This window comes from Martes martes (genome assembly GCF_963455335.1).
Source record: "Martes martes genome assembly, chromosome: 13".
NCBI lineage: Eukaryota > Metazoa > Chordata > Mammalia > Carnivora > Mustelidae > Martes > Martes martes.
In genome coordinates, this window is record NC_137901.1 from 43217836 (window position 1) to 43239326 (window position 21491).

General features: G+C 42.4%; 1 protein-coding gene across 1 annotated transcript in view; it reads left to right on the forward strand.

Moving 5' to 3' along the window:
- The window catches only part of CDH2 (cadherin 2), a 213212-nt gene that overhangs the window by 10652 nt on the left and 181069 nt on the right, over positions 1 to 21491 (forward strand). The window contains exon 2 of the mRNA XM_080821169.1: positions 17780 to 17891. Coding sequence (XP_080677295.1) covers positions 17780 to 17891 — 112 coding nt within the window. The remainder of the gene's footprint in view (positions 1 to 17779; positions 17892 to 21491) is intronic.

Consider the following 21491-nt stretch of genomic DNA (forward strand, 5'->3'; position numbering starts at 1 on the left):
TTGAGGCCGTCTCTATGGAGCTGTGTTTAAAAGGGGGATCCTGGTATATTTAAATGTAGATAACAGTGGACTATCTGCAGATGGCTCATAACATTTTATGACCTAAAATAAAGATATTTTGGAAAACAGTGAGGTTACTTTTTTAGTATTTGCATTTGTAATGGATAGTGCCGTGATTCTTATTCCTTATTTTCCTAAGTCTTGGTCCTTCGTAATCTAAATGTATACATAACTTAAATGTATCTACACCTACATATATACATCTCATACATGAGGCGCATTCCTGGAGCACTGCTCTGGTGGTTGTGCCGATACATAAATTGAGACCATGCACCTCCAAACACAGTCTTCTCAAACCTCACGCTATATCAAATTGTATTTATCTGTTTATATCTTCACATTTAGATATTTACTTAGCTGAATTTTCTTTTTTTTTTTACTTACCTGAAATTTCTTTTCAGGTATTGTGTGGTATGAGGGTAGAGAGTCTTGCTCAGTTTCTCCCACTAAAATGTAATACACAAAACACACAGACTAACACATGAATGGCAGTCACTTGTCAAATAAAGCTGCTTGTTTTCTGATCCGAAATGGTGCCTTTATTACATTTAACATTTCCTTAGGTTTTGGGTTCTTTTCCTCTTTTTCTTTCCAGTTGTACTGATTTGGTTGCCTAGAGAAACAGTGAGGCACAGTGGGTAAGACTGGTCTCTCGAGTTGGTTGACCTGTGATTGTGCCCTAGTTCTGACACTTGGGTATTGAGTGCCCTTGGACAACGGACATTTTTATGATGGTCTATCATAAGGCTGTTATGAAAAGTAAGTGGGTTAATATGTATACATCACTTAGAAAAGTGCTTTCATATGATAAACAAGGTATAAGCTCTTTCACTGAAGATTTTGGGGCATAGCCATTACCACTGTTTTACACAAACACAATCAAGGGATAATTTAATTATTTGAATATATTTGAGCTCTTTTATGTCCAAAGCTTTGCTCTCTGTTCAGTGTGATAGCCAGATAACTTGTACCTCTGAAGTTACCACCAGACTACCACCAGAGTGTCCCTTCCACCCCACTGGGAAACCACAATTGAAGGACACATATTTTAACATTCCTCTTTAAATTCTAACAGATGTTGTCTAGGCTGATAGGATTAGGGAAAGAGGTTAATATATATGGAGTGTTGTTCTGCCAGCCATTTGATTTGGGAATTACAGGTAATCGAACAGAAGCTATTCTCCTGTCTTCCAGGTCTGTCTCTTTGCTTCTGTGATTTAATTCTTTAATGTTCTGATATTGATGCAAGCGTGTGTGTGCATGTGTTGAGACTAGCCTGGAGCCCGAGTAACTTACTCATCTCTGAATCCTTTTAACATGATGATGAGGACCTCATAGAGAGGAGGGGGTTGAAGGTAATGTTGGTTAATGCCAACACAGAATCTGCAAAAACTGAGTGAAGATTCATTGTTCTTGTAGATGCTGATGATTTATTGGTGATTAGATGCAGGAAATGTTACTTTTAACTCAATTTCATCCTGTCCTAATAATAGCACATCATTTTTGAGTAATTACTATGTACCAGGCACTGCTCTAAGTACTTTAAGCGTATTAACTCATTTAATTCACAGAAGATTATGCTCATTTTACATACAAGGACACCAAAGCACAGATAGTTTAGAACAAGGTACCCAAAGTAATTTTGTGAATGAAGGAACTAGGATTCAAATATCAGCAGCCTGATGTCAGAGCCTGTGTTCTGGTTTGGTATTTATTTGAATGCAGGTAAAAAAAAAAAAAAAAATAATTAAGGCAGGATTGGCATCCAGTTCTATTTTGTATATATATGAAGTTCAACTTTTTAAAAAAAAATCTTTTTTTTTAATTGTAAAATGTGGTCCCTGTGGAGGACTATATAAAGCATATATGCACAGGCTAAAAAATAATTATAGTATACAAATATGTCAGGGTAACTACCAGACAGATTAAGAAATGGAATATTGCTAGGACCTTGGCAGTCTCCAGAATACTGTTTCAATTCCTCATTTCACCCCCAGAGGTAACTACAGTCTTCATTTTTCTAATTAATTATTCATTGCTTTTCTTCATAGTGTTACCGTCTATGTATATATTCCATATATGTGGGGGAGAAGAGATGTATTTAAGTAAATGTGTGTGTATTATGCATTTATAAATACACCATGCATATGTGTGTATTTATGTGCATATATATATATAATGTACTGTTTGGGATTTGCTGCTTCTGCTTCTTTTGTCCGTAAGATTCATTCAGTTGAGTTGTGTAACTCTAATTTGTTCATTTTCACTGCTCTAGGGCATTGCATGCTATGAATATGGTAGAATTCACTTGTTCAATTTATCGTTGATGGGTTTGTGTGTGTGATTTCAGAATTTGGCTACTGTGAACATTGCTGTACTTGCCACCTGGGCATTAAGTGTCTGAGATACCCCAAGACTGCATTTCTCAAACATGAGGTTGTGTAAAAATCACCAGAAAGCCCGTTAAACAGATTCCTGGCTCCGCCCTCTGAGCTTCTGATTCAGTAAATCTGTGGTGGAGCCTGAGAATTTGCCAGTCTAGCAAGCTCCCAGGTGATTGAATGCTGGGCCGCTCTAAGGTATGCACCAAGGAGTAGAATTGCTGGGTTGCAAACAAGAATGTTCTCCAAATCGGCCCAGCAGCACCATGTCTGTATTTCTGTTTTTCCATAACTTTAGCATATGTGTTATAGCCAGACTTCAAAATTTTTAACAATCTAGTGGACTGCATAATGAGTTGAAGATTGTTTTGATGCGCGTTGTGGCCTTTCTCTCTTCCTTGAGGTGTCTGAATGAACACTAGCCAATCCGATGAAATTTGTAATTTGTCTATAGCTTGGCCTGACTGTTTACTCCCTATTCTTTTTGCCTCACATTTTCACTTGTGGCTTGTGTGGGATGCTGCCAAGGATTGAGCCTTCTTGAAAGCTGACTCATGTGATTAAATCTAGTATTTGCTGAGTGCTTACTATGTGCCAGGCCAAGCCCTTTACCTGCATTGTCTCATGTAATCTCACATCGGCCCCCTGAGATAAGGTGGACATTTTCATCACTATCCATTTTACAAATGTCTGAATGAAGCCTCGCTTAATCCTTTCACTGAAAGACATGCCTCTAGGATGTGGCCGATGGGGACTTGAACAGGGTTTTGCCTTGCTGGTAACAACCAGTTCCTTGGAAGTCTGCAAACATATATGCAGTGGGAAGAAAATAAGCTTGTCTATTCTAGATTTTGAAAGATTGCAGCCTGGAGGAGGATTTGGACTTTAGAATCCAGACTTTAAGGGTCACAGTTTCAGAGAGTAACTTTTGGCCTTATGAATGGGAAAATTTAATAGACTGAGTTGGCATTTGGATAGGATATCATGGAAGTAGGTAGTTTCTGTCACTGGCCACATGGCCCCTTGGTGGTGATTTTAAGAGATGCAAGTAACTGATGAGTGGTCGACAGTTCTCTGAATTGCCCTGGTCTTTCTGACCTCAGGCTGGCTGGGCCCAGCACCGTAGTCACCAAGCAATCCAGAGGTACATGCAACTTTCTCTTCCTAGCACCTGGGGTCCCCCAAGCACTTAAAGAGACTTGGATGTTTGCTCTCAGACCCTCAGTGTTCAGCATCCTGGTGAGCTTGTGGCCCTGCTGGTGGTAAAAGGATGTCATATAGTCTGGCCTTTTCGATCTTTGAGTCTTGGCCTTTGGATATTCAGTAATATTAAGTCTTTGTTTGTAATTCTGGTGTCTTTGAAGAGACCTAGTAAACAGTGCTTCTTATCCATCTAAGTTCTGGACAAGTAAGACAAAAGCGTCAGCAGATAGAGAGCCAAAGTACAGCCTTTACTACTGACAAAGGCGAGGGTGGATAATGTGGATTAAGTATGTTGGATCTCCGAATCGATTCCCCCCCTCACCTCCCACCTTCAGCGGCACCGCGTGAGTGCCAGCCACCTGCCTGGGGACCCTGCTCTCGTAGGTTCCTGGCAGCATCATGATACCTGCTCTGAGATGATGGAGGTACTGAACTCTGCATGCCCATTTGTTTCCGACCAACCTGCCAGAGAGGTTGACAGAGGTCAGGAGTGCTATCGCTAGTGTAGCTCTCTCTACTTGAAAGTAGGGAGTAAGGGCTCCCGTAAACCTTCCCCAGATTTTGTATTAGCCATTGAGTTTATGTTCTTAACCACCAAGCATGTGCTTATCCAGAAGGTTGACGACTGCCCCTGGTCGGGGGAAGATGAGCCTCTGTCAGCAAAGCCTGGCTTCCAACCTCGTGAAGCCTTAGGAGATCGAGAGCTTTGCTCTGTAAAGAGTCCTCAGAGCTAATGGGCCACGCAAGATGATCCCAGCAGTAGTGGTGTAGCCTACAAAGTTAGAAGGCAGACCCACTGCCACCCTAGAAGATTTATCCCAGGCGAAGTTCAGAACCCATGGCCTGTCTCTAAGTGTCCCAAAGACCATGATATAGAGCCCAGGATATCTGAGGGAAAGACTCACCGTGGGCGGAGAAAACCTTCTTCCGTTTAGCCTTCCCCAGTTGCTAATCAGGCTAAGCCTCTTGTCTATAATCTATGACCTTTGAACTAAGTCCAGAGTTCAAAGGGAAAATAAAGATTTAAAGATACTGAATCTGATGGATGGAAGTCAAAGAGGACAGGGATTGCCACCATGGGCTACTCCGGAACCTCGAACAGAGGGGTAGTATCTCAAATGCCAGCTTTCTCTGGGAAAATCCAGAATGCGAGGGTGAACCCCCTACCCGGAGGTAAGCACTCCCCCTGGGAGCCTCTCCCTGATGAGTTTCAAATGGTTTGCAACCAGCACACTGAAATATCCTACTTTGCCTTTCCCTGTGAGCCCCTAGAGACTGCCAGGCTGGGGCTATCCCCAGCGTGGGCTCTGTCGGGTGGATAGTTGTGGGACACACTGTCCTGGGAACAAGTGTTTTCAGTCTCTTGCCACCTGTTGTGGGGTTGCTTTAGCCAAAAAGTCCCTCTGCAAGGCAAGATTTCTCCTTCATCTGTAAAGACCAGTCCAGACTGCTTGATGAGCTGATCCTGGAGCCTGTGGGCAAATTAAGGGAATGCAGGAGGTGTTTTATTTTGCCTCCGAATGCAGAGGAGAATTAGAGACACAGTCCTGCCCTCTAGACTTGTCAGTGATTTCAGGAGAAAACCTTGACAGGGCTCTGGAATTCACTGTCTTTTAAAAAATGGCAGATATTGTTCTGCTCGATAGTCTTTAGGCAGTGGATGTTGAAATAATCTCCTTTTTCTGTGCCTCGGCTATCTCTGTGTATTCAGCCCAGGGCCCATGGGCACCTGCAAAAGTTTAGAGCTGCCTCAGGCCTTTGCCAAGGGACCAAGCGACAGTGGCCCTCACTCAGAAGTGTTTGTCATTTGGGTTAAGGTGGCCCCACGTGTCCTGCCTCTTTTCTGAGATCCTTGGCCTATAGCCTTTCCTGAGGCCCCCTGCCTGCTCTAGGCCCCAGCTCTGTAAACAGCTACTTTCCTGGAGAATAACCACCATAAGTTGTGGTCACACATCAAGATCAAAATACCCTGTGGTTTAGGAATTAAAGCCTCTTGATGTTAAAAGCTACCTGCCCAACTATAAAAACCAGCCACACTGCACAATCAAGGTTGCAAACCACCAAGTTGAAAAACATGCAGGGCCATAGTCAAACACCCTTTCACCCCTGCCCAGGGACCCAGTACTTCCATGAGTATTTTCTTCCCCAGAATTGGGTTCCTTTTTTATTATTTGCCAAGATCTCCAGATAATACACCAAACGCAAGTCTCTGAAGGGGCCCAATAAATAGGACCTCTCCTCCCAAACCAAGTTCTGAACCAAGTGAAATAGAAGCCAGCAGAGCCAACCTTTGGGAAAGGAGGGTATCCTGCGGTTCTCATAAAGGCTGGGTTTGAGGGCGTGGCTTTTGTCTGTTGCTAATAGGGAGCCCCAGAATCCCACAAACGTGCACTCAGTTGCAGGCAGTTCTGGATACCCTCCCCCCAACCCCCAAATGCTGCAGGGGATCTGTGAACTCCCAGCATGGAAAATGAGATCATCACACTTGTTTTCTGCAGGCCTGTGGCTCCCCAGTGGGAGGAGTAGGGGACAGGCCTGGGCACCAGCTGCCCACATTGTTCTTTTGAATTCAGCCTTCAGATTAAGTTCAGTCCATCCTTCTCTCTAGGGCAGTCGTTCACAAACTTCTTGGTCTTAGAATCCTTCTACGCTCTTAAAAATTACTGAGTGCCCTAGTGAGCTTTTGCAATGTGGGTAATCTCTGTTGGTGTTTAGAAATTAAACAGAGAAAAATATATATTTAATTCACTTAAAAATATTAAACCCATTATATATGTAACATAAATACCAATTATTATGAAAAATAGCTATATTTTCCTAAACAGAAGAGAGAAGTTAGTGAGAAGAGTAGCCTTTGCTTATATGTTTTTGTACATCTTCTTAGTGTCTGGCTTGTCTGCTTTGGCATTTGCTCTGTTTCGGTATCACATATCACCTGACCTCAGGAATACTCCACTTTACACTTGTGAGAGATTGAGAGTGAAAAGACAAATAATGTTATTATATTAGAAGAAGAGTTTTTGCCTTTTGAGATCTCCTGGAAGGATGTTGGGGACCCCCTAGTGTTCCCCGGCCCACACTTTGAGAATTGCCATTCAGGGTAGGACTGACTGGTGGAGTGGAAAGAGGTGGAAATGTTAAGAGGTGGCAGCATTCCTTCCACATGGAAAGAAACTTCTGGAAGGGGAGGAAGCATTCCCCCTCCACAGGTTACACAGTGGAACCATCCAAAGGCCAGTCTTAAATCACTCACCATGGCCATGGGTGGAAAAAATGCCAGTCTTCAGCCCCCGAGTTGAGACTGGAACTGATGACATTAGCTCTGTAACCTCTGAGTTAGCATGCAGGGCTCGTGGGTTTGCTTCTTTATTGCTTAACCTATTAGAACACCACTGGGCAGGGTGCTGCTTGGGGAATGAGTTCAGGAATGACTTTGAACTCCGATGTTATTGACAGTGCCCTCGTCTCACTGCAGCACATTTCTGGAAGCTGTGCTGTGAATGTTATTTTCTCACAAGAATAATGGTATAATTGGGTTGGGTTTATCTTATCAAGGACTTAGAATTAGATAAATCATCACTATGGCCAACTATTCAAATTAAATCAGAGTTATGGGAACTGTAAATATCTGTAACCATTTTTAAAAAGTGAAACCATGCTCCAGGTTTTATGAAAAGGGGCTAATTGCAGATGAATACAAGGGAGGCTGGAGTAAGGGAAGTGCACGGAGACTCTATTATGGATGATAATAATTTCCTCATCAATATCACCTACTGAAAATTCATATACTCGCTATAATATGTATTTGCTGATAATTTTCCACATGCACTTTTGGAAGAGCTTGAGGGAGGTGGAGGGGTTTGGTTTGGGTGGCTTAAAAAAAACAAGATGTTTATACACGTTTGCGTTGATGTCTCTTTCTCTCCTATTTTTCCCTAGTTTCCATAAACATTAGAATTATTTTAAAAGGATTTACCGTATCATTTCACAATCATATGTGAGAATCATTTCAGCAAAAAGTTTACAATGGAAGCAAGTAGATTTGTCACTTGGTCTTAATTCATATAGGACGAATTCCAGCCCTTAGCCAGTTAGGTAATATGTGTCATCGTGTGTGGTTACTTCCTGATGTTTTTGTCCCCAATTCGCAGTGGGGAAGGCTGGTCCCCAAAGCCATTTAGTGGTGCTTTGAATGCCATCCCTAAATTGACTAGCTAAATAACATAGGGCAAATTCCTTTTAGTTTGCTTCCTTGCCTGCGAAATGGCCCTATTACTGTACCTACCTCATAGGGCTGTTGTGAGGATTATTGGGATATAATGCGTGGAAGGCATTGGAGTGTGGATCCTGGAACGTGGTAAGCACTCTATAAATATTAGTAATCAGTCATACTCAGTGTATTTAGTCAGATGAATTCCCCAGTTGGTTATAAACACCATCTAAGGCTAAGTAATATACTATTTGATGACATTTTGAACATTGTGTGTAAGCCTCTTGTGATCGCTGGTGAGTGTAATGAGTTGACGGGGCAAAATCAGTGTAAGCCAGGACTAGTCGTCTCTACGGAATTGCATTGGGCACTTGTGGAACTTTTCCCGGCAGTTTAATTGCAGAACGGCCTGAGCCACAACCTCTTGATAACGTTACTCTTTCCCAAGCCCAGTTCACGAGTCTCTGTAGGATTGCGACCCATCACATTAAATCCACGACACTCCTTGGTCAACTCTTGGCTGTGTTTCGGGATTGCACTCCACAAAGCCTCGATGCCTCGGAAGCCTCTTCTCACGTGGCCGACGAGATGGGGGGTGACACAGGTCTCCCCGGACTTCACTTGTTCCATGTTCGTGCATTCATAGGTTCAGCTCCTGAGAAATTGACTCTCTAAACCACGTTTTGTACGTGGAACACAGATTTCTGTCCTTCAGGCTGTCGTGTGCTGGTGCTGTCCTCCGGCTTTGAGTTCAGTCTCAGCAGAGTTGTCAGGCTTCCTGGCCAGCATCAATGCTGGTATTTGACTATTTGCCATTAAAAGAAATGAAAATTAGAAAAATAAAAATACTGATGCTAGAGATATTCAGGGACTCATCCTAATAACATAATGGAGGCGAAGGCAGAAATTACTAGGTGGGTCACAGGGCGCAGTGGGTGGCCTTGGTCGGGGATTTCTCGCCTCTAAGCTGGTTTGGATTCTATCATAAAGTCAAGAAAGAGTTAACCAGTTCAAAATGCTGGGCTCTCCCTCCAGAGTAGTACCTGGCAAAACAAAAATATCAAAGGGCAGGGTTAAACTTCTGCACATTTCAAGCATGTTTCCAGGGATATGAAATTCAAAGTGTCATCAGTGGCATGGCTGACACAGAGAAAAATCTTTAAAGAGTGGCAGCAGCTCTTGAATAATCTTCTTAACGTAGCCTCCAACCTCATGGATGGAATCCTGTGAAATGTAGAGAATCTGGCAAATGTAATTGTCTGGTGATGAATTGGATTTAAAAATAAAAAATTAGTCATGCAGACTTGGTCCAGAACAGTCCATTATTTCAGTACCGTGTACCCCACTAACCACTTAAAAAATGTCTTCACTTGTTTATTTTTGCATATAGCATTTGGAGACCCTAACCACATAATGAAAGTATTACCATAGTTGTCCCCTTTCCTTTCCCAACACTGCCCACCCCCACCTCACAAATACACATTAGGGAAAGGATTCCACTTGTTTCCTTCCTTCCTTCCTCTCTGTCTCTCTCTTCCTCCCTCCCTCCTTCCCTCCCTCCCTCCCTTTCTCTTTCTTTCTTTCTTTCTTTCTTTCTTTCTTTCTTTCTTTCTTTCTTGATTTTACTTATTTATTTGCTAGAGAGAATGAGCACACTCAGGGAGAGTAGCAGGCAGAGGGAGAAGCAGGCTTCCCACTGAGCAGGGAGCCCGACATGGGGCTGGATCCCAGGACCCTGGGATTAACTGACCAAGCCACCCACGTGTCCCTCCCCCTGTTTCCTTTTGCACACTAATGCATTTTTGTCACTTGGTGGTGGTTGTTTTCTTTCCCCTCCCTCCCCCTCTTTTTTTCCCCTGGAATTCCTACTTTATAAGACACTTTAAAAATATTTCTCAGGTACTCATGTAGCAAAGCGATAAAAGTCTCCACAACAGAAAAAAACAACAGTATCATAATAATAGCTACCCCTGGTCTTGTGGTGAAATCAGGTATTCTCTTTAAGGCCTTTATCTGCTTCACAGCAATCCTGTGAGGCCGGCACTCCGTCAGTGGGCGTAGTAGTCCATGGCTGTATAGAAGAGGAACCCGAGGTGCAGGTGAACTTCTGCAGCTTCTGAAGCTCACGCAGGTCACACAGGGAGTGGAGACAGGGTTTAAACCTCAGTAGGTTTGCTCCAGAGTCTTGAGTCTTCACTGCTATGCACGTTACTGCCTTTATTTCCATACAGAGTTAGAGACACACATAAAGAAAAAGGAAGTTTCCAGCTTTGTCGACAGCATGAGATAATCTACTTCACAGAACTTAAATGATTACTAGATTCTGACCATAGAGTATCTGGAAGGGAAAAAAGAAATGAAGAGACTGATGCTTTGGGGGAAGCCGTCCAATTGATTAAATTCGATAAGCAAGAGAGCTTAGGTTTTAGTTAGGCGGTCTTCAGAGCCAGAAAGAAAAGATAAAGATTCCATTAGCTTTGGGCTGCTTTCGGATGTGCAATTTCTAGCCAATAATCATAGATAATCTTGATCAGGAAGAAGATGGAGAGGCCAGGAGCCTGAACGTCCACTGTGGCTTCAGTAGAATATTTTAAAGCTTGGATTTAGGAGTGATTTGGAGGAAATTGGAAAGCGGAGCCAGTGACCGAGGAGGACTATAAAAAAGAATCACGATAACGGGGACCTGAACGAGTCGGGGACGCGGCGCTTCCAAGCTCACAGTATTGTGACTCCGGAGGAAATTCTAACGGGAACAAAAATGACGTCATTGCGAGTTCAGGACTGGAACAGATAGACTAATCCTAACAGGCAAGCAGTCCTCCTCAACTCCTATTACACTCTTGTCCTTTCTAGACAAGGAGGTCGATCTTCATCCTGGGAAGAGTTGAGCAAATACTTGTAAGAGGAAATTGAATCTCAAGATAGGGGAACTGATTGTGGGAAGGCGCCGGGCGGCTCTGAATGAGTTCCGCTCCTCTGGCCAGCATGCATTTCATCCTAGTGGGCCAAGCGGACTTTTGCTGCCCGCTTGTAATCCTGGAAGAACTGTGGAGACGGATCAGGGATGGATCATGCCCGATTAAGAGCAAAGCCAAAAGCAAAATCAAGAAAGCGTAGTTTTCAGAGAAAAGAATAGAGAGCCCCATGCTGACCTGGGGCAAAATTCTGGAACCGGTAATGACAAAAGGATGGCTTGCAGATTCAATTTTCACATGCACACGGTAGCTAGGAGACAGCATGGGATTGTTAAAACCAGGGAAAATAATTGTTTGTTTATTGCTGTTTGTTGCTAGGTTCTTGGACTCAGAAAGCTGGGGCACGCAGGTGGGCTGTGCCTGGAGTCCGGAGAGGTTTCAGGAGAGAGATGGGGGCTGGCTGTGTGGCCACCCTGTACTGTGGAGGCACTTGTTAAGTGAACCGGTTTATCTACCACATGTCTTGAAATTCTGTTTTAGTGATTCATGATTTAGTTCCAAGAATCTGGATTATAGACTAGGGTTCCAGATTCCTTGCTATACTGGAGCAAGTATGGGAACCGCTGAGCTGTAGGAGACATGCGGGGGTTGGCCTTATCTTGTCATCATAGTGTTAATACTATTACTGACAGCTGATGCACTGGAGAACCGCATGCCAGACACTATCCCAAGAGCTGTACACATATGATCTCATTTAATCCTCACCCCCGCTGGGTGGGTGCTATCTCTATTGTACATATCTACTGTACATATTGTACAGATGGGGAACTGTGACGTCTCTGAAGTCTCACAGACAGTAACTGATGGGGTAGGATTCAAACTACGGAAGTCTGGCACTTTGAAAATCTGAGCTCTGTACCACTCAGCAGATAGCCCCTCTTTTTTTTTTTTTTTTTTTAAGATTTTATTTATTTGTCAGAGAGACTGAAAGAGAGAGCACAAGCAGAGGGAGCAGCAGGCACAGGGAGAAGCAGAATCCCCGCTGAGCAGGGAGCCCGAGGCAGGACTCAATCCCAAGACCCTGGGATCGTGACCTGAGCCGAAGGTGGATGCCTGACCAACTGAGCCCCTCCAGACCCCCATCAGATAGCCCCTCTTAAAAGCCCACCTTAGGGCTCCAGGTTGGAGGGAAGGGTGATGTCTGGGCATGTGTCCCAACCTGTCTTTAGTATCTGAGTAGGATCTTTATGAAGACATTGGGGTTTCTCAGGCCTTCTTGATGCAGAGAGCTGGAGGGGTGGGGAAATGACTAAATTTAGGTGGAATTATTATTTTATCACGGTCAAATCTGGGAAGGTTACATGTAAATTGCTGCCTCTCGGGGCCCCAAATCAGCAGCAAAGATACTGGAAGCCATGACTTAATAGTTTTCTGGTAAAAAAGATCAGGGTTGTTTGGGTTGTCTACCAGCTCAATATAAATCAACAAGCCTTTGTCTGTGCTGCACCTTTGGCCTGGAATGCCCTTTTCCACTTCCTCCTCTTTCTCCTGGCAAATTTTTAATCATCTTTAAAGACAGAGCCTAAATGTCACTTCGGCTATGGAGTCTTCTTTGATTTCTACAGGCAGATTTATCATCCCATTCTTTCTGCTTCTTTAGCACTTTGTTCCTGGTGTTATAATTTTGCGATTATCTTTCTTAGTTTGTGCCACCCAAGTTCACAGTCACTCAGCTGGAAACGTGGGGGAGAGCATGCTTCCCTTCCTCCCTCCCTTCCACTCCAAAGAATCCCTGCCCTCACTAAACCTCAGTTTTAACTGTCTGCATACTGATACAATCTGCCCCTTCCTTCTTCAGCCCCTGTCTGATTCAAGTCTGTGTCCTGACTTGTACCCTAGCTGTCACTTGTCACCGTCATCCCCCCCCCAACATTTTCCCACAAAGCATCAGAGACTTCTATATCAAATGCAATCTGCCTGTGCTTAAAGTCTGTGCCCGAGTCCCCATAGGCAACAGGATAACCCCAAGCCCCTAACCATTTATGATCTAACCCTGTCTAACTCTCCATCCTCAACTTTTGACTTCCTGCCTTGCTTCTTGGACTCCGGTGACACTGAACTCATTGTAATTCTCCAGGCAGTCTGCTGTTTCTTGCCGCCTTGTTCCAGCCCAACAGTGACCGCCTGGGATGGCTTCCCACTCCTGGGTTCTGTGTGGGAGGCCCCCGAACCCCTGCCCTGGGTTCTGTCGGTCTCTACTTCCTGGTCGTCACTTTCTATTGCAATCACTTCTTTATTTTGTACTCACATTAAGCCTTGAACTTCTTAAAGGCAGTGAGGGTGTCTGGTTGTGTTTCCATTGGCAAATGGATACTCATTACAAGTTTCTGGAAGGAATTGTGTTGTAATTATTTGTTCAACTTGGAAAGACTGTAGGGTTAGCATCTTGCCTCTTCCTCTTCCTGGATATGAGGTATTGAGTATTTTACCACTCTGAGTGAGCACCTGTTTGCTCATTTGTAAAATGAGGATAATTTACCCCCCCCCCCCCCCAGGGGCTCTTATGAGAATCAGGTGAGATAGTAATGTTTATAAATCTTAACATGCCATTCCAGGATCACGGACTACAGCCCTGATGCCCATTTTTGTATGGCCAAGAATGTTTTTTTCACATTTTTAAATGCTTATAGAAAGTCAAAAGAAAATATTTTTGCCACTCAAAACTTAAATGAAATTCAAATTTCAGTGTCTATAAAGTTTTATTTGAATGAGCAGAACCGAGTTCATTCCTTTCCCATTGTCTATTAGGGCTTTGGCATTGCAGCCGCTAAGTTCGGTCATTTCAGCAGAGTTACTGTGGCTTGTTGAACCTCAAATATTTACTATCTGGCCCCTTAGAGAAAAATGTTTGCTGACCCCTGCCTTGTTCAAATATTAGGAAAATGCATATGATTCACAGCTGCCTCCTTGTACCACAGAGTACTTTTTGAGGGGAAAGTTTCTCTCTTTGAACTTTTGGAGCCTCATCCTGGGTCAGGCAGAGTGATCCGTCGACTTTGGGGCAAGCCACAGGGGAACGGCTTTGGTTTTCTGAAAACGAGCGTGTCTCAATAAGGGTATGAAGGACAGTTTGAAAAGTCAGTGAACTGGGGCGCCTGGGTGGCTCAGTGGGTTAAAGCTTCTGCCTTCAGCTCGGGTCATGATCTCGGGGTCCTGGGATCGAGCCCCACATTGGGCTCTCTGCTCAGCGGGGAGCCTGCTTCCTCCTCTCTCTCTCTGCCTGCCTCTCTGTCTACTTGTGATCCCTCTCTCTGTCAAAAAAAAAAAAAAAAAAAAAGGTCAGTGAACTCCGCACTATGGGGGGAGGGCGGTTAAAGGGTGGATGGACACCCAGTTTTCATGAGTTGCTGAAGAAGAGGGTTTCACTCTTGACCCTATTGATGCTTTGGGCTGAGTCATTCTCTGTCCTGTGCCTTGTGTGTGGAAGAGCAGTGACCTTGGCCTTCAGCCACCAAAGGCCAGTAGCACCCCCTTTCCCAGCGGCCGCAACCAAAAATGTGTCCATACGTTTAGTAATTTTTAGAGCCTGTTTTTAAGAAAACACATTATAGAATAACAGCATGTTATTCTATGAATCCATTTAGAAGAAGAATTTAGAACAGTTTTAGCTGTTTAAAATGAGTCTGAAGGGGTGCTTGGGTGGCTGAGTGGGTTAAGCGTTTGCCTTCCGCTCAGCTCAGTGGGGAGTCTGCTTCTCTCTCTCTCCCTCCCTCTGACCCTCCCTCTGCTTATGCGCACGCTCTCTCTCTCTCTCTCTCAAATAAATAAAATCTTTTAAAAAATGAGTATGAAAATATCGTAAAATAATATATGACTCCCATGAGTATTTAATATTGGTAGCCAGGATTTGCTAGAGATGTGCCTTGCAAACATGATTGCAGAAATTCTCACAGCTGCCTCATGCAGGTAGGCCCCTTTTCCTCAACGAGGAAGCTGAGCAGAGAGATTGAGCAAAGGGTAACTTGTTGCAGACTGAAATGACCTTCTCCGAAACAAGCTGGAGATGAAACTCAGGAGTGAACATACGGTGACTTCATTCGGCCTTGAAATTCCACTCCTGTGGGTTTGGATGAGGAGCATGTTCCTGGGTCTTCTCCCACCTTAGGGCGGATTCACAGGAAAACTAGACAGTAGCCGTGTGGAGCTCAAAAAAAAGTTCCAGTTTTCCTCTAGTATTTAGACTTTATGGATCTCCGGGTGCTTATCCAACAGCACGCCGCCCCAACCCGAATGGCCATGTTGGAATGTGACCCCAGTTTACTACGTGCTGACCATTGTTTGCGTCTGCCCTGCTGCCCCTCCAGAGCTGTGCTCCCACTTGCCCTCGGCTGGAACCCTGCCACGGCCTCCCTCTGCAGAGGCCTGGACTGGGGGGGTGGGTAGGCCGACTTCTGACCAGTGGGACGCAGAGTTACAACACATCGGTCCATTTTGTCCGGTGCACCGGGGCGTTCCCTTCAGTTGTTACGGTTAGCTCAAATCAAAAGCTTTTACTTATTATTGAGTGCCTGCTCTTTGCCGGGCCCAGAGCAAATTCCTAGATATTTCCAGCTGGCAAGAATCGAAATAGCATCCAGTGTCCCAAACTTGATGGGTGTTGGAAGCTCTCCTCCTTACTTCTCACTTAGTCCCTAATGTTTTCTTTCTTACTAGGAAATAATAGAGCATACAGGATAAATAGGAAATAATATAATTTGCACCCATGTTCCTGTGTATATCTTCACACTTTACTGAAAGAAGTGAGTTATTATGAATAAAATCAAAGCCGCCTGCCTGTACCACCCTCCCTGAGGCCTTTCGTATCTTGCCCCCCCACCCCACTGGGGGCTAGCTGTTGTCCTCAGTTCTGTGTTTATCACTACCTTGTACATTTTGATATTCTTGCTTTTTAAGTGCCAGTAACTTCACATCTTTTGTATTAAACCTTGCATATACAAATGGAGTCCTAAATCATGCTTTTAATTTGTTTTTTTGGGTTTGTTCTGTTTGTTTTGCAATATTCATGTTATAGAATGCTTTGTCTGTGGTCTGAATTTGAAGTGTTGCATAAGTAGATTTCCGAACTTACCTAAGAAGAATAGTCTTCCCTGGGTTGATTTAGAATTAAATTTCTCTTGCAGTCTTGCATGGAAGTTAAAGAAACTGACTATTTGGAGACATAACCCTGTGGATGAATGTAGCTGCAGTCATTCCATTCTAATGCTGTAGGGTGTTCTTTTTTTTTTTTTTTTTTTTTTTTTTTTGGTGATGTGAATATTTTGGTGGCTGTTTAGGTAGTCTTCAGGCCCTGCTGTTACAGTCATGCCGTGGTGGACGTGAGAACATGCCCTCACTGTTGACTGGAGCACCCACAGGAGAGTTTCCACAGGAATATACCTAGCACGTGGGTTGGGTATATTCCACATTCATCTTTACAAGAATTTTCCAAACTGCACTCCGGATGTGCCCATACCAGCTTCCACGAACACCTGTATGAGCGGGTTGGTTACTCCGGACCCTTGACCAGATGCAGTCCTCACTTGCCCATAACAGACTTGAAACTGTTTGCTAATTTGGAGGGTCTGAACTACTCTCTCACTGTTGCTCCTAATACTTTTTTTTTTTTTTTTTTGAGATGAAAGACTGTATAATATTTAACAAAGTTCAAATTGACTTTTTTCTTTATTTTCCCTGATCAGAAAAGAACGGTTTAAATATTAGATTAGTGTGGATTTTTATGACTTTAGTATTTGCACAGCTTCTCATGCAGAATCCAGGTAGGCCTTTAATTATGAAGCTGTGAGGTTTGCTCTGACACCTGCTTTCAGGTTTCTTTCTTTCTGGGACTTTGCTTCTTCCTTCCTCCCAGTATCTGATTCTCCTCCCCAGTGCAGACCACGCCTCATGTTGTCCCTGCAGCTACTGCGTTCCCTCTGGCAGCCGTGTCCACTCCTCCTCCTCCTGTGTATGGATCCCCATCATGGTTAATGTAAACGCTGCACAAGTTCTGTTGAGCGCTATGATGCTGTCAGTAGGGCCGGAAGACGTAGGGAAGCTGACTTGGGGTGGGTAAGGGCATAGCACTTGGTATGACTAAGTTACAACCGCACTGGGCAGTTAGTTGCGTATGTGATAATAGAGACAAGAATGGCAAGAGATGGGGCACCTGGGTGGCTCAGTGGGTTAAAGCCCCTGCCTTCGGCTCAGGTCATGATCCCAGGGTCCTGGGATCGAGCCCCGCATCGGGCTCTCTGCTCAGCGGGAAGCCTACTTCCCTTCCTCTCTCTCTGCCTGCCTCTCTGCCTACTTGTGATCTCTGCCTGTCAAATAAATAAATAAAATCTTTAAAAAAAAATGGCAAGAGAGACTTCCTAAGGGAACATAATTGTATTCCTCTTTATTTATATTTTTAATGTGTCCCTGCCCTCCAAATTAGAGACATACAGACTTTTGATTGATTGGTTTTACTTGGTACAAAATACTCTATACCGTGCAGTAAGTATATCGCAGTTTTGTCTTTTAATGAACAGGGTATATCGAAACAAACTTCATAGCTGGAGACTGGATGAGAATGTAAAAATCTATATTCTTAATGTATACGTTTTTCTTGAAAAGTTAAGTTGGTGATGGTGATTTGTGGATCCTGAAAAGTAGTTGGCTGTCCCCTCCCCCAGATCCACTTTACCATTCTTCAGGGCCGATGCCCATTTTAATGGAAATGCGTGGTCTTTAGAAGAAACTAGAATGTGTATTATTTGGATTTTACTGGACAAGACAAGTGGGATTTGTTTCTTCTACTCCAGTTATCAAAAAGATTAACCCTTTGCCCTCTACATTCTAATTGTAACCGTTCGGAAACAAAGGGGTTGTTTGTACAAGATAGCTGAAAAATTGAGGCTTTATGCCAAGTGGAATGTTTCTCAGTTGAAGGAGGTAGCAATCATTGCACACATTTTTTTCTTGTGTTGCAGGCGTCTGTAGAGGCTTCTGGTGAGATCGCATTATGCAAGACTGGATTTCCTGAAGATGTTTACAGTGCAGTCTTATCACAGGATGTGCATGAAGGACAGCCTCTTCTCAATGGTACTATCTCAAAAGATGTATTTGTCCATACAGTGTCTATGCTCTTGAAACAAATTAGCCGTTAAAAAGTCTCAAAATCATCTCTACCGTATAACAAGTAGGAATTTTTCACAATCGCTATAATGAGACTGTAGGGACTTTATTTTAGGATTACAGAAGAGCTTATGAATCTCTTATGTACATAATTGGAAGGCTCCTAATCTCTTGAAAACGTCAGATTTCTTCCATTTTTCATTTATAGTAGAAACCATTATGTAATTAATTTTTACCATTTTTCTGTGCACATTTTACTTATTTTGAAGGGTATGTGCCAAACATCTGATTCTAATGGTTTTAGAAATTATTTATGGCAAAAATCCACTTAGCATTTTGAATTAAAGAAATAAAGAAATTACTATAATATTATCTTTGGTAAAACCTGTCAAAGTTCTTTAACATTTAGCTAAATTATCATAAAGGTTTAGCAGATTAAATCTTGAGGCAGGAGCATGAGATCTGCGTCTTTGTTATGACACTGCTAGTAGAAATTATTAGATCGCTAATTCAGCTGTTAACATATGTGGATTTCCAATATAGACATATCTGTTGACATGTGGATCAAGTTCATTGTGGTAATCATGCCAGTACATCTAGGTAAAATCTGAAATAAAACTTGAAGTATCCTAAGCAAAATCGAAAGCCCCTTCCTTTGTCTCTAATAAAGAGATATATTTATCTGCCTTTAGGCAAATAAAATTTTGGCTAGTAGTATTTTCATGGGCTTATTTATCATTACATAACATGTCATTGAAATGTGAAAGCAAGAAGAATTGATTAGTGAGTTGTATTAAATTGTTATTCCCCACAAATTGTGCATATCTCTAACGCCTTTTAGAGAGCTCCTTTTAGAAAATCCGTGCAGCCTCAACTAATTAATTTACACAGGGTTCTACCACACAGCCTTAATGTCTCCCTGCAACACTGACAAACCTTAGTGGTATAATACTTAAGAAGACCGTAGACAGAGGACTTTGACATGTAAATGGCCTCTTAGCTATGAAGGTTCTTTAGTGCAAGATTATCATTTTATTTTCATTTCTATTCTAATTGTGATTTGCTTACACCTATGTATTCTTTCTGAAGTGGATTCTTTTTTTAAAGACACCTTCTTATCCTTGCCTTATTACATAGTATTTTAATGAGTAAATGTTAAATTAGTCTCTCTCCACATTGAATTGTTCATCTAGTGGGTAATGGTTGACATGATAAAGGTTGAATTCAAATCAAGTCGCAAGTGTAGATTTTGAGTCTTGGAGTTCTTCTGCAAGTTGGTCATTTTCTTTAAATCTGTGAATTATTATATGATGTCCTAGGACCTATGTGACCAGTAAATATTATTTGAATACTGAAAAAAATGCATCAATGATGCTTTTCTAGAATAACTCAGAGAAAAAAAATGTCAGTGGAATTGTTGCATTTTTGCCATTTAGTTGTGAGATTCATTTGTAAATGGATAAATCTTTCTCCCAGTCTCTTTTCCTAAAACCTTGTTGAAATTTGCTGGTTACAGATCAACACAGGGTCTGTCCTTAGAAACCACGGATTTAAGATGAAGTACATTGGCACGTTGGATGGTTTTGAAAACAAAAACTTGTTTTCTAACTATTAGATAATGCCTGTAAGAGTAGAAATTGGGCATAGTGGCTTGTCAGGGTGTTTTTAGTATAACCTGGAAGCTGGGATTTTGCTTGAGTTGTAAATGTGAAAGGTTGAAACTACTTTTGACTCTGTGCCCTTGCCATCATTGAAAGAAGTATGGCTCATAATCTCCGATAGAAATTACATGCTTTGGTACGGCCAGTTGTTACCTTCTTTATCCTTAAGCTTTTTTTTTTTTTTTCTTTTCAGACTATTTCTCTTATGCCACACCATTACTTTTCTCTTTATCATTCATAGAATATGTGAAAGGTCACCAGCCTCTGAGAGCTTAAAGCATAAAGTTCAAAATATTGGTCAGTAGAAAAAGATGTCTTGGGGTGAGGAAGAAGACTTAAACAGGCTTTTGTGAAATATCCATTTTTTACAAGAGTGTTGTCCCCAGTTGTGTTTCCTTTGGAGAATTGTTATTTAGAAGGGGTCTATGTTTTTACCTGTTATATCTTTCTGGAGTTCTTAGTACATCTATACATTGAACCCAAAGACCATGCCGGGACGGTGTTCATGAATTCTGGCCACTGCAGTAAGTTCGTTTACCTTGTATATACTACGTCTGGAAGGAATCTGCTGCTAGGCCTACCTTTTGTCAAGTTTTGTGATTTCTGGTGTTTAAGGAAAGAAGTAATTGGACGTAAGATATATATTACAGTTCTCTAAAGCATTTGCCTCATGGCAAGCCCTACTGTATTAAAGTTTACAGTAGAGTCTGAAAGCCTCCTGAAATCATAGCTCCTGACTCTTGATGCTTCCTCTGATTTCTCACTGATGACATTTGGGGAGAGGGGCATCCAGTCATATGTATGGTATGGTTTCATAAGATACACCCCTGGTGCCCTAGTCTTTGTTCCAAACTCTGACATTTTGTTGTAGAGGTGTCACGCATGATGATTATTTTTTGAACAATAAAACACCATAATCTTTGTGAAAAGTGTTTGGAATGCATTAAGCATTAGATGGATATCCAGTTGGTATTCGTCACATTAGTGAAGCACTATGTGGAAGAAGCATAAAAACGTCAAAGCTGGGCTGTAGTGTGGAGAGCATCCTTTCCTCCCACACACCTTTTGTGCGTTGCTGCTGTGATGAGTTTCATAGGAAGAATGAACCCAGTGAGCTAGTTCCATCCCTCCAGTTTCTCTTCCGGTTGTCATTGGTATGTCTTCTATAAAATCGTAAAGAAGACAAATGTATTTTGTGATTAGCCTTTACATTTCGTGTGATAGCGTGTTGAATATTTCCACTCTTCTGAGAGTAGTTCAGTATTAAAAAGTGGCCGTGTAGACCTTCGTTCCATTTTGTTAGCAAAGCCAGATTTTGCTTAACTGGGCCTCTATTTTTGTACTTCCAGGTTGTTCCCAATTTTTCTCTCTTACATAGAGTGCTGCTATGGAGATGCTTTTTTAGAGAACTTTGATTTTTCTTCAGGGATATTTTTTAGGGGGATGTATACTGAAAAGTAGAATTACTAGGCCAAAGGGAACGTAGACTATTGACAGTAATTTTTTTTTTTTACATTTTTGTGGGACACTTCCTTCCAAGGCTAAACATATGTTAGTTCTTTTCTACATTTAATTCTATAATATTTTTCACTTTCCTCTTTCCCCTGGAGTGAAAAACATTTCTTTTTTATCCTGTGGTATTCTCTGCCTTTGCTTTTATAAGTTAGGATCAACTGTAATATGTTGAGGTACTCCTTTACCTTGGATTTGTCTGTTCCGTTTTAAAAGCATTTATTACCACCCCGCCTCATTTTACAGATGAGCAGACTGGAGCTCAGAGAGATTATAGGCTTTTCCTGTGATTATACAGCTCTTTAGATGGTTAGCTGCAGATCTGGAGTTAGAACCCAGGTTTTCTGATTCCTAATTTAATCCCGATGACGGTGATGATTAAAAAACAAAACAA